General features: G+C 41.5%; 1 protein-coding gene across 4 annotated transcripts in view; it reads right to left on the bottom strand.

The window, feature by feature from the left end:
• Positions 1-13203, bottom strand: part of KCNT2 (potassium sodium-activated channel subfamily T member 2) — a 289822-nt gene that overhangs the window by 29197 nt on the left and 247422 nt on the right. For all 4 annotated transcript variants that reach the window (XM_075067853.1, XM_075067855.1, XM_075067854.1 and 1 more), the window contains 2 exons: positions 10351-10434; positions 7390-7518 (listed from right to left, as the gene is read on the bottom strand). In XM_075067853.1, the coding sequence (XP_074923954.1) occupies positions 7390-7518; positions 10351-10434 (213 nt within the window). The remainder of the gene's footprint in view (positions 1-7389; positions 7519-10350; positions 10435-13203) is intronic.

Here is a 13203-nt window from a genome sequence, read left to right as displayed (position 1 = left end):
TGGAAAGGGTAACCAAACACCTGACCAGAGGACCAATCAGAGAACTGGATTGTTTAAAGTCAGGGGCGGGAATTTGTATACTCGGGGTCTTTTTTGTTTTCTCGGCTGTGAGTAAACAAGGTTTCCTCCTAACTCCTTCTTATCTCAAATATTATACCAAAAGTCTGTGAGTACAAAGGAACCCAAAGCAATTCGGCTGTGAGGAGCTTTGGGTTGTATTTACAGATGTGGATTGCTGGGTCTTTGTTGTTCCTCGGCTGTGAGGAACAAGCTACCTTACTGATTCCAATCTTCTTCTCATTCTACTAAGGGGCAGTGAGTACAAACCGGGAACAAAGTAAAATCGGCTATGATATGCTTTGCTTTGTACTTACTGTGTGTGATTGCTGGTCTATTTAAATTGGCTATTTTTTAAATCAGACTGGGGTATTCAGATTTTCTTAAGTAGGAGCCTGTATAAATGTTTATGCAAGTTATTAGTCTGTATTGTCTCTTTTTCTATATAAAGCTTTCTTTTTTTCAAAACTTGTGGAAGTTTCTTTTTCTAGTAAGGCAGAGAAAGTGAAACCTCTGTATCAGGTACCTGTCTCCCTCACGGGAAGGCAGGCACGGGGAAAGGCAAAGCCAAGCTGTTGGTATTTTGCATCTCAATTGTCCTGAGGGTAGAGAACGCTTATCTCTTGGGAAGCAGAGAAACCGGTTTCTTGATACTCGCAGGCTAGACCAAGAGGCAAGCCTGGGAAGGAGGGGGGAAGGGGTTTTCTCCCCTGCTTTTAGCATCCAAGGGATTTGGAATCTGGGTGTCCCACCAAGGGAGGGTTGGGGACACCAGAGAGAGGAAAGGGGGGATCAGGCCCTATCAATTCCTGATCTGGTGGCAGCCTATCAGATCTAAGCTGGAGATTAAGCTTAGAGGATTTCATGCGAGTACCTTATATTTGAACTCTAATGTTCAAATGGAGGATTAGGATGACATGTCCTCTGTTTTGTAAAATCCTTACTGATTTTTCTCATGTTGGTAATAATACTGCCTATGTTCTTCCCCAAGGGATGATTTTGATAGATGGTACCACTGATGCTGAGCTGAGAAGAATGAGCTACAAATCCTGTAATAGTACAATTGACTAGTTCGAGTATGGTTGGAAAATAAAAGGAATCTGGAGAGCTAGTGCCAGTCCAAAAGGAGAGACCGCAGCAAGCTTTGTTTCGTGCAGACATCTTTCATGTCATTGAACATTTATTTTATTTTATTTCATTTCATTTCATTTCAGAATGGGAATCCTCAAGCTCCCAAGAAAAAAGAGCACTTCATAGTGCATTAGAAATCTATTTTAAGAGTCTATTTAATGACTTGCATGTTGTCAATATATGTATGTTTTTTCAAGGAGGTGGGGTTGGAGATAGAATGAATTGGTTTGTGCTGTAGAATCAGGTAGATTGTGTCCTAGAAAGAGCAGTTTTACAGGCAACAGGGAAGCTGACATGCTGCATTTTACTTCAAAGCTAAACTCCTCTGGAGCTGTCTTTGATCCATTGTTCAAGACATTCAGCCATCAGGGATGAGATTGATATGCACTTAAAATCAAAAGTCTTTTTAGGGAGGAGTATCCTGATCAGTGGAACTGGAGTAGAGGGCCATTGTTCACTGCGAGGACTGTAACTGACAGGGGCACCAGCTGAATGGGGATCGTGGGGAGTGAGGCTGGAAGCAATTCTGCCACATGAACAGAGCAGTGTGCAGGATATAATACAATTTTACTTACACAGCTTAACCTGCATCCAGTTTCATTCTTTGTGAATGAGATGTGATAGCAGCACCGAAGTTGTGAGCTCTCCACAGTGGAGCAGCTGATAGTGTGAGCCACGGAACTCTATCTAAAGCCCCTCGGAGCCCTGGATTTTGCAGATACAAAACTTAGCCCAGTGATGGATCTCGTGAAAGGAGGCATTCCAGCTGTACACAGAGCTGGTCATGCAGGAGGACAAAAGCAGCAGGAAAGTAAAACTGTTACTGTACTTTAGTGGGGAGCAAGGCAGAGAAGTCTGCACTACGCTGAAGCTCACCACTGCTTTAAGTTTCTCAGCAGTCCCAGGAGTCCTGGGGAAATACTGCTCCCCAAAGCAGAATGAAACTGTGGAGTGATGCAGATTTTTCACAATCCAAAGGGTAGACCCCGGTGTTACTGCTTTATGCACACAGGCTGCTAACATGCTGTGACATTGGCAGGCCAAGTGCCAGCTCATGCCCAGGTCCCCATGTCAAATGGACATTAACAAATACATAGGTAGAATCTGTCTGGATCACTTGTGGGTCAATGTTAATAAAGTATGTATTAGAATTATAAGAACATGCTTAGTGTTTAGACTATCAAATGCTTGTAAGCTGCTTTATGCAATAATCTTACTTGTAATATCTGTGTTCCATAGTGTAATATTTGAGTAGTTGTATTGTGAGCCTCGGTGACCATTTGAATGGCTGTATAGGAGAGGGACATTAATTAGTATGAAGAGCAGCTCTTCTACAGAAATTGTTACATACCTCCTGAGAGAGGAGACCCATGACAGACTGAGTGGATTTTACAGCTGGAAACTCCATAAATCTGGATTGAGGAACCATCAACAAAAAGATTTAAGACTCTTATTGTTCTGCTCTCCTCCCTGTGAAGATGAGTCATGCAAGTGGACTCTTCCCATCAGCTCATTAGGCAGGTCAGAGCACATGGCAGGAGGGGGATAAAAACTCTGAATCAAAAGAACTGGGTATCTCTGTGCTGCTTGGACTGGCGGAGGGGCGGGGGAGAGCAGGAAGGTGTTTCCAGGCATAAACAACAGATCCCCAGCTGCTTGGCGTCAGTTAGTCCTAAAGGTTAAATAGAACTTGCTGATTATAGAAGCCTATATTATATTTTGAAATGGCAGATTGTAACTCGTTAGTGTGTCTGCTTGCTTGCTTTAACCTTGTAAATAAGTCTCTAATTTCCTTTTCCTATCTAATAAATCTCACACACAGTAGAATCTTAGAGTTACAAACACCAGAGTTACGAACCCATTTGGAACTGGAAGTGTGCAATCAGGAAGCAGCAGGTGGAATCAGTTGTGAGAACAGCGAAGACACTGTTACATAAGGCTGCTTCCTCTGGGTCAGACCTCTTGTTAGCATTTTTGGTACACAGGAGTACCTCATCACAAGGGTGCCAAAACAGTCTAGTGCAGACACTGGTGGGACACATGACCAAAACACTGCTACTGATGAAAGGAGACCTGTTGCAGCCAGAAGGATGGAGATACTGTGGAGAGTAGATGGCCAGCAATCAGGGAAAGGAGGCATAACAGGAGTATGACAGGTCAGTCAAGGACCTAATGTCCCTAGTGTCAGACACGCCTGTGAGAATCCAACCATGCAAGAGACACCAGAAGGTGTGGACTAAAAGAGTTGTGAGGGGTAGAGTGGCACTCAGGTTATATAGGGTGACTGCACAAGAGGGACAAGTGATCCAAAGGAACAGGAGGCATGATGCAGCAGACACATTCAGAGAGCCTACAGAGAGATAGTGATCATAACAGAACACAGAGACAGAGAACCATCCAGAGGCCAACCCCACAGGCAAGAAGGAAACTCCACAGAAAGATAGTTTGCTAGACTCACAGACAGGTGACAGGGAGACAGAGGGATCATTCCCAGTGTGATTACCTGTTGAGGAGACCAAACTACCCCAAAAGCTTTGTGGTAAAACTGAGACTCCAGCTTGGCTACATAATAACAACCTCTAGCCAAAGGGGCATGGTTGGAGGGAGTCTGGATGTCAATTATTTGTTTTTAATGTGTATATTAAAATGCTTTAAAAAAAAAAAAGTTGTATCAAGAGGGCCAGTGTTATCTGTGGGGACTGCTATTGACAGGACACCCATGGAACAGGGAGTCAGGCTCTAAGCAACTCTGCTACATGGACAGAACAGTGCACTAGGTTTAATTAAGTTTCACTTAATCAACTTAGCCTGTATTCAGCTTCACCTTTTGTGAATGAAACAAGCAGTGAAGCTAGGGCAGCAGCAAAGAAAAGAGAAGTCTTTGTTTAAGATCGCAAAATATCCATCCCACCACAGTAACAGATCCAAGCTCTTTTAGCCAGCTGTCCTTGGTATATAGTCAGATTTCTGGTCTCTCAGTGAGTACTCCTGGGTAGGCAGTAAATTGTTTCTCTGTTTTTAGATGAGACAGACATTTTTTCTAGGAGTGGAAGATTTAAGATGAATTAATGTTTACATACATGAAAAACTAAGGAAGTATTTTAAAGGAAAATAGAAAAATTAGCTGGATTGTTACCTGTATTGACAATTGCTCTCTTATTCAGACCACAGTTATTACGACATTGTGCAATGTTGTGTGAAAACTTCCAATACTGTCAGAGACTCCATATAGTATTATTTATAAAAATAAATATTGTTTATAAAAATCAAAGGTAACAACAATGATGCTATCATCTGTTTCTAAATTACGGGCATACAACAGACAAGAAGAAGCTACAGTACAAGCTACTTGTAGATACATTTCATGCTCCTCTGACTGTAAAATGACTTCAATATTTTATATTGTGAAAAGGTTTAGTTCATTATGTTAGTGAGATTTAGTTGGTAAAGATTTCACCTGTACAACAGAATCCTAGGTTCCAAAATTCTACCACAGGATTAGGGCTAATACCTACTGCTGACATGATAGTGTATAGTGTGTAGTGGGATGTTGAATTTTGAGAACTCATGGCATCAACTTACTAATATAGGTTAGCTCCCATCTCTCAATTAAACACATTTGAGTGTCCAAGGTTGTGTGAACTATTTATCATATAATTGCTTCTGAATTCACCTATACTATCTCTGCATTAGTGATGCCCTGGAGTAGAAAGGTGACAATTTAAACCAGACACAGTTCTACAAGAATACCATGCTACAGGACATGAATTAGAACTGCTTCATCAAAAGTGTCATAAAGGACATGAAATCACTGCAAATGAGTGGCCACTGGATTGAGACAATGTAAAGCACATCCATAATTTCATGAATGGGCTTTAGCACAACAGACTGACAGCTAGGAAAATGGAAGTATATGTTCATGGATGTTTTGGTGAAGTTTCATTTCCAATTTTGTTACAATTTGTTCAGACAGATTTTTTCTGAACACTTCTAATAACCCAGGTGTTTCATTCATGTAACAATGATCCTCCCACCTGTGCACATAGGCAATTGGGAGCTAAGAACAATAGGGCAAGGTGTTCATATAGCAGTAATGTCCCTGGTAAGCTGAGTGCTATATACAGAAATAAAAGAGATGTTTGGTTTCAGATTGGTCCTTTATAGCCTAAGGTCTTGTGACAGGAGGTTACTTTGTAGTCCTGTAGTGGGGTGGCTACCCGCTCCTGCCCTGAAGGTCTTAAAACAGTCTTGGGAGAGGGCTGTGGTAGGGGAAAACTTCGGCTGATTGGGGAAGTAGCCACAGATAGGCCATGCCCCAATCAGGCCGCAGCTGGCCCTATAAAGAGGCTGTGGGCCAGGAGCACAGGCAGTCTCTCTCTAGGCACAGAGGGAGAAGGGCCTGGTTGCCTGGGACTTGAGTAAGGTACCAGAGTAGAGCAGTGCTGGGGAATAGGGCAAGGGAGCTCCTGCCTGGAAAACCCCCAGGTTTCAGGCCTAGCCAAAGGCCTGAAAAGGTACTGGGCTTGCAGAGATGCAGCCCGGGGGTAGGTGGAGGCAGCAGGTTCAAAACCCCCTTGCCAGTGATGAGTGATATGGACTGCAGTCTGCCCCAGAGTGTGGGGGATAGATGAGGACTGGCGGTGAACACTGAGGCAAGGTGGGGATTCCCCTGGGATGGAAGCCCAGAGAGTGGGGTACTGCTAGGGGGTAGAGCCCAAGGAAGAGGGGCACTGGGGTCTGGGAGGGACATGGGGCCAGCGACAAGCAGTACATTGGCCTGCAGAGGGCACTCCAATGACTGGAACACTAATTCCGCAGAAGATATAGGAGGTGCTGCAGAGGTGAGTCGTGCATCACTACAGGGGTGTATTAGCTTTCAGTTTATTGGATTCTTCCATTATTACTGTAGAAAAGCTATTGACTAGAACTCAAGTCTGCAAGTTGCTCAGCAACCTCAGCTCTTATCACCTCTGAGAGCTGCTCAGCACTTTTCCAGATTAAACTCTTGATGTGCCCAAAGCCACTGGTTTGGACTAAAAACTGAAAAGGAGAGGAAAAGCTGTTAACACGTGGTTCCGCAATTAAGGGTGTTGTGGCACTTCAACAGGACCACCAAAACAGATACTGTATACTAAATTTAATGAATAGTTGCAATAAAGCTCAAAGACTTAAATAAACCTGGGACCACTACATTGAAGAAGTCATTACTCCTTCTAGTATAAAACCCTGCAACAGAAAATACGACCAGGGAACATCTATTATGCTAGTGATTCCAGAATTCCCACAGCAATAGCTGGTATCTTGTGGACAGAATTTTCAAACTTGGAAGACTAATGCTAGATACCCAAATCCATATTTAGACATGTCAATAGATGGCCTAATTTTCCAAAGGTTCTGAGCTCCCACAATTCTCATTGATGTCAATTTGTTTAGCAGCTTTGAAAATCAGGCTACTATCTTTTATTTATTAATTTGAATGCGTAAAAAAAAGAAAAAAAAAGAGGCACTTGTTTAAACATTCTGTGTATCTCTGAGAAACTCTACTGGATTTATTGTGTTTAAGTAGCCATAACTAAGGCTGTGAGTTTGTCATGGAGGTCACAGATTCCATGATTTTCTGTGACCTCAGTGACTTCTGCAGTGGCTGGCCAATGAGAGCTGTGAAGCCGGTGCTTTGGGCGGAGACAGCGTACAGAGCAGCCTGGTTACGTTCCACCTAGCAGCTGAGCAAGGGGGATGTCGCCACTTCCAGGGAGCCCTTCAGTTAAGCGTCACCCAGAACCCACCTCACCCCGTCCCATGCCCCAATCCCCTGCCCCCTCCCACATCCAAACTCTGCTGCTGCTCAGGGTGGGAGGCGCGGAGCCATGTAGGGAGTTTGCCAGCCCTGGCAACCTCCCCAGCACCAGCGGGGGTCCTGGACTGTGCACCACTGCCTGCGCCCACCCAGAACCATCTACTGTTAAATGAAAAGAATAAATTTACTATCAAGTGGAATGATTGCTTGAAACAGTACAGTAGGTTACACCTGTGGTATTCCATTCCATTCCATCTTCCATTAAAAAAAATGTAGTAGAGTCAATAAAAGCTATTGTATGACCTCTGTAACTGTGTATAGTCATTGCACTACCAGTATCTTAATGTATTACTGTGTGGTTTGGGTTATCCAAACAAGAAATCGATATATTAAAGCAGGCAAACCTCAGATGTTGTAAGTTTTTGGGATTCAGTTCTATAGATTCCAATAGGAATATCTCCTGTTGAAGAACAAAGTTTCTGATATAGTCTGGCATATGTCCTAATCCATAGGTCATCTTCTGTGATTTTCATCTGGAAAAATAACAGCAGAAAGTAAGGTTCTAATTCTATAATGTTTTGCTCTTTCCCTTTGCGATGTTGTGTATGACATTGCACCCCATAACACTTAATGGAAATATGCTTATGAATGTATCTATGATATGATAGGAATACATTTTATGCTACATATGCCATGTGACATATCTATGTAAAGGTTATAATCTACTGAATATATTCATCCTATCTGTATGCATGTATCATTTTTTGTATTCAATTTATGAATATTGGTTGTGTACTTACTTGATTTCTAAGTAGCCTTATTAAAGAATTTGGTCAGCTTCTTGAGAAAGGAATGGGCAAATTAAGTGCCCAATCAAGAAACACTTAAAGACAATGAATCTTGGAAGGCTCCAATCCATATAAGAAGTCTACCAGAGGATGTTCAGGGTAGCATGTAAACAAGGGTTGCTGCCTGTAAAAACTGAGTCATGCATGGACACGTGACTTGCCCATGTGACTCCAAAACTCCATCCTGGAGCTGGATTTTGCATAGGAGAAAAGAAGGGGTCTCCACCTACAAGACAGTCTATTTAAACCCTTGGGAGACCCCTCCATTTGGTCTTCAACTAGCTAAAGAGATATCCTTGAGGGTGGAGAGGCTACCTGAAAGAAACTGGAACAAAGGACAGTAACTACAGGGGATGTGAGTGGTTGCTGGACCCAGGCTAGAATGAGACTAGTCTGCAAAAGGAAGCTTACTGGAATTCCTTCAAGGGTGAGGTTTTTAATCTGTATTCAGTCTGCTTATGTATGAGACATAGACTTGCATGTTCTATTTTATTTTGGTTGGTAATTCACTTTGTTCTGAGGTTGCTACTTGGAACCACTTAAATCCTAATTTCTGTATTTAATAAAGTCACTTTTTACTTATTTAATTAACCCAGAGTATGTATTAACACCTAGTGGGGACAGGCAAATAGCTGTGTGTATCTCTCTATCAGTATTATGGAGGGCAAACAATTTATGAGTTACCTTTTATAAGCTTTATATACACTTCTTAACCTGCTTTCAGTTAAGCCTACAGCTGTTAGGGAACATGGTTCAGACCTGGGTTTGGGTTTGCAGCAGGCTAGTGGGTCTGGCTCAAACCAAGCAGGGCACTGAAGTCCCAAACTGGGAGAGCAGGGAAAGCAGGGGCAGAAGTAGTCTTGGCACATCAGTTGGCTGTTCCCAAGGGGGGTTCTGTGATCCAACCCATCACACCCTTCCTAAGGGACTTTCCAAGCAAATGCCTCAGTATTTTGGAAAGGAGCTTCCAATTTTAAAATTATTTGGAAATTCTTTTACTGACTGTCTAACATCCATGTTAAGTCTTAGAGTAAAAGAAAAGTAAAATGTCTGACAGCACAAATAAGGTGTCATGGAGAGACTGAGGAACACAAAGAGTAATTTGAATTGAGAAGAGGTATGTGACATTAGGAGAATTGAATCTATTTTACTCATCTTAGCAACCAGAATGTTAGAAAGATCAAAGTAGCACTATTAAGCATGAACGTCATGTGAAATTAATTTGAAAATTCTACCACATCTTCCATAACTACTACGATAGAGCTACTTAAAAAGTGAGGACATTTGAGATACAACCAATGTGATTCAATTTAAGACGCTTTGCATCAGCTTCCATGGTTATAATGGTTGACTAGCTGGTGGGGGAAAAATGTTTAAAATAATAGATGTAACTTTTGAAACAAATTACTTAAGAACTGTTAAGCCAGGGGATGCCTTTCATCTCCTAGTGCCCAGTCTTGTAAACCCTATCTCACATGACTAATTCTGTGGAAGTCAGCAGGGATCATTCATGTAAAGAAGGGATTGTAGAACTGAAGTCCTGAAGGCCTGATACAAAGCCCAGTGGAGAAATTCTTGTTGATGTCAATGATCTTCGGATCATATCCTTATCCTCTGAAACAGGACACTAACACTGCCAGAATTGAACTTATTGAGCAATATCACTGCTCTCGATAGTAAGCTCAGAATTTGCAAATTCACTGCATGTTGTGAAATGTCTTTCACATTTGAGGCTACTGGACTGAATATAATACATTATTTATATGGCACCTGTGGCTGCGAATGCCATTTCCTTTTCCTTTTAAAACTATCAAACCCCTTTGTACAAATCTTTCACTGTTGGTTGAGATAACAGCACTTCGTCCAAGGAAGCTGCTTTGTCACTCATGACTAATTGATTCAGGCATGATGAATAATAGATATGATAAAGGCTCTAATTTTCTAGGAGCAGGAAATACAGTATGAGAAACTCAACTAACCTATGCTTTCTATCTTTATCTGATATTTAGGGCTCAGTTCTGCCCTGATTTTACCACCAGTGCAAACTCATATGACGTGAGTGGAGTGGCACAAGATAAAGTCCTAGCCACATTTAGCCTTTCCATAGCTAATAACATTCATTAATAAGTACTTTCATATTCTTTAAATTCTGTTTTAAGGGTTTTTTACTCCATACAAAAGAGTATTATAGACAACCTATGGAGTTTTTTTCAAAATCTTTATTTAAATTCCAAACACTGGCATAACATCTGCCATTTTCATTTTCTCTGTCTTATTTTTTCTTTACATATCTTTTTATGTTTGTTTTGTTTTGCAGGTAATCAAAGTAGTGAACTTTTCCACCTATTTTACCGAACTCTTACTCTGAAGATAAGGAAAATAATGGCCTTCACTTTACTCTCATGAAAGAAACCACAGTACAAAAAGAGCAGTGGTATTTTGTGGAGGGCACAGGACTTCTATGGCACCATTTCATCATCTTTAATTAAAAAAAACAAAAAAAACAAAAAAACTTACAGAACAAAGAAACCCAGATCCTGGTGTGGTATCTAGTCCCAGCAGAAGTCTTGTGATAGAGATCATATAATCCTTCACAAATGACTGCAAGATTAGAAAGAGAGAGAGAGAAAGAAAGTTTAAGTGCACAAATAAGCAGGTGATTACAAGGCCAGCAGCCCTATATGTGAATTCTGAACTAAAATATATGTATTCAGAACAAGTCATTTTTTTCCCGGTGAAAATAAGAGGTATTAAGGACTGTTTAATCTAGCAGAGACAGGCATAACAAGAACCAATGGCTGGAATTTAAAAGCAGACAAATTGAAACTAGAAATAAAGCATTTTTTAAAAGTAGGGTGTTGAAACAAACTACCACAGGGAGGAATAGATTCTCTGTCTCTTGACGTCTTCATATCAAAACAGGATTCTTTGCCACACAAGCTACTGGGCTCAGTGCAGAGGTAAAGGAATTAATTCTATAGCCTGTGTTATACAAGAGGTCAGACTAGATGATCTAATGGTCACTTCTGACTTTCAAATGAGTGAATCTAAGCTAAACTTCTCCCTTTAGGCTGGGCTACAGGGAGGTAGAGGGTTATCCATGGTCCTTCAGTTGTAACAAGTCTGTTCTGTGCCATCTACCTACTTGTGCATTGGGAGGCAGAGATTAGGGAAAGCCGTCAATCCTCTTCCCTCATGACACTGTATTGGCTTTCAGTGGATGGCTGTATGTTTGGTTGGTTCAAGATAGAATCAATATATTCTTATTGATCAAAGTTGTAGACTTGGGTCTATAATTAGCTTTTACAGCAGCTTAATCTTAGGGTTTATCTACACCCAGAAGTTGTATTGGTCTAAGGTGTGTGTGTGTGTGTGTTTTTTTCAAGCTGGTAAAAAAGACTGTGTGGCTATTCTTATTTTAATTTAAACCAGGCTTATTTTAGTTTAGTTTGTTTGTTTATTAGGAATCACAGAATCATTGAACTGGAAGGGATCTCGAGAGGGCATCTTGTCCAGTTCCCTGCACTCATGGCAGGACTAAATATTATCTACACCAGAGGTTCTCTAACTGTAGTCTGCAGATCGCCAGTGGTCCATGAGCTCCATTCAGGTGGTCTGTGGATAGTTACCTCTAAAGTGACCACCTGGGCGACCACACACGAGAGAATGAAGGGCCACCCATCTAATCAGTGGAGCCCCTCCTAATTAGTGGAGCCACTGCCTGGACCCTGGAGAAGATGCACATGTAAGGTGAGGTGGTGGTGGGGGGAATAAGGGGTAGATGGGAGGGGAAAATGGGGTGAGAAGAGGGGGTGGGGGGAATTTGGGATGTGCAGGGTTGCAGTGGCCAGAGAAAGAGGCAACTTTCCCCAGCTCGAGGGCTGCGGCTGCTGGGGAGAGAGAACCCTCCTTCCCAGCCCCAGCTCAGGGGCTGTCATGGTGGTGGAGAGAGGGAGAGACCCCCCCGATGCTTCCCAGCCCAGCTGAGGGGCTGCCATGGTGGGGGAGACAGGGAGAGACCCCTGCCTCTTTCCCAGCCCCAGCTCGGGGGCTGTCGCAGTGGAGGAGAGAGGGTACATCCATTGCATTAGAAAGGTAAGACTAAGATATTAAAATGAGTTGTGTGCTTTTATTAGTAGAACAAAAAAACATTTATTATTAAGCTTTTTTTTATATACCGCTTTTATCCAAAACACTTTACAATAGTTAGCTAACGGTACAAACAATAATTGGAAAGATCATTAAGTGGTCCGCCTCAGCAATTTTCAAGTGGTTCGTGAATAAAAAAGTTTGAGAACCACTGATCTACACCATCCCTTTAATCAGTTTAGACTGAACTGGCATAATCTTAAAAAAATGCTCAATCTGATTTGGGATAGAGACCTGAACCTAGTCTCTCACATCCCAGGTGAGTGTCTTCACCACTAGGTGGTTGCTTTCTTCCCTACAGAAATCCCATCCTGGAGCTCAGAAACCTTCCCAATGAAATTTTCATCAAATAGATATGTTTACATGAAGAGCTTGGTTTGGACAAATCAATTTTTTCAAATGAAAAACTTTCTGCCAAAAAATTCCAAACCTGCTCTATTGACTGTAAATTGTCTCACTCCATCCAGTAATAACGTTCTGTATACAAAGAGAATTCTGGCTGATCATGTATAACAGCAAATATAAAATACTGATGATGGCAGGAGTTAATAATGACAAAAATCTGTTTCCATAAGAAAGTGTCCTCATTCATCTATCACTTGTAAAATAATACCAAATTTAGTGTTCATATCCTGGGGCAGCGATAGAATTTGCCTTGTGAGTAAATACATTTATTTCCAAAATGTACAGCAATTGATGAATAGCTTTAAATTTTGGGTTTTTTGTTTTTGTAGCTATATACCTACCTCCTGTATTGAAAAGTTTGACAGATATACTTAGCCTCAAGAAGTTGCTCTGCATGCTGTATATTTTGTTTTGGAAAGCGTCTTTAAAAAAAAAAAGGCCAAAAAACCTCCAACTAGGTTTAAGGTTAGAGGTAATAATGAATGTGCAACCAAACTAATTTCTGAAAAACTGAGCAGTTGGGGCCTGATCACCCTCAAGTGGACATGATTTAGGCTGCTCTGTTAGAGCCAGACTCTCCTATCCCAACTCACACCGAGTAAAATTGTGGAGTTAAGTACTATTTGGTGTAATTAAGTTTAGCACTGTCCAGCATTGTGGGCTTGTTACTGTAAACACGAGTGACATCACTCATGTGAATCATTCTGTTGGCTTCCGTGGAATTACTCAGATGAATAAAGTCAGTCATTTGCAGAACAAGGATCTGACTTTGTAAAGCAGAACACAAGTCAAGACCTGGCAACTACATAGTAAATG

Source organism: Chelonoidis abingdonii, chromosome 7 (genome assembly GCF_003597395.2).
Source record: "Chelonoidis abingdonii isolate Lonesome George chromosome 7, CheloAbing_2.0, whole genome shotgun sequence".
In the NCBI taxonomy this organism is placed as follows: domain Eukaryota; kingdom Metazoa; phylum Chordata; order Testudines; family Testudinidae; genus Chelonoidis; species Chelonoidis abingdonii.
Note: the sequence above shows the minus strand (reverse complement) of the source record. Positions and strands in the feature narration are given on the sequence as shown.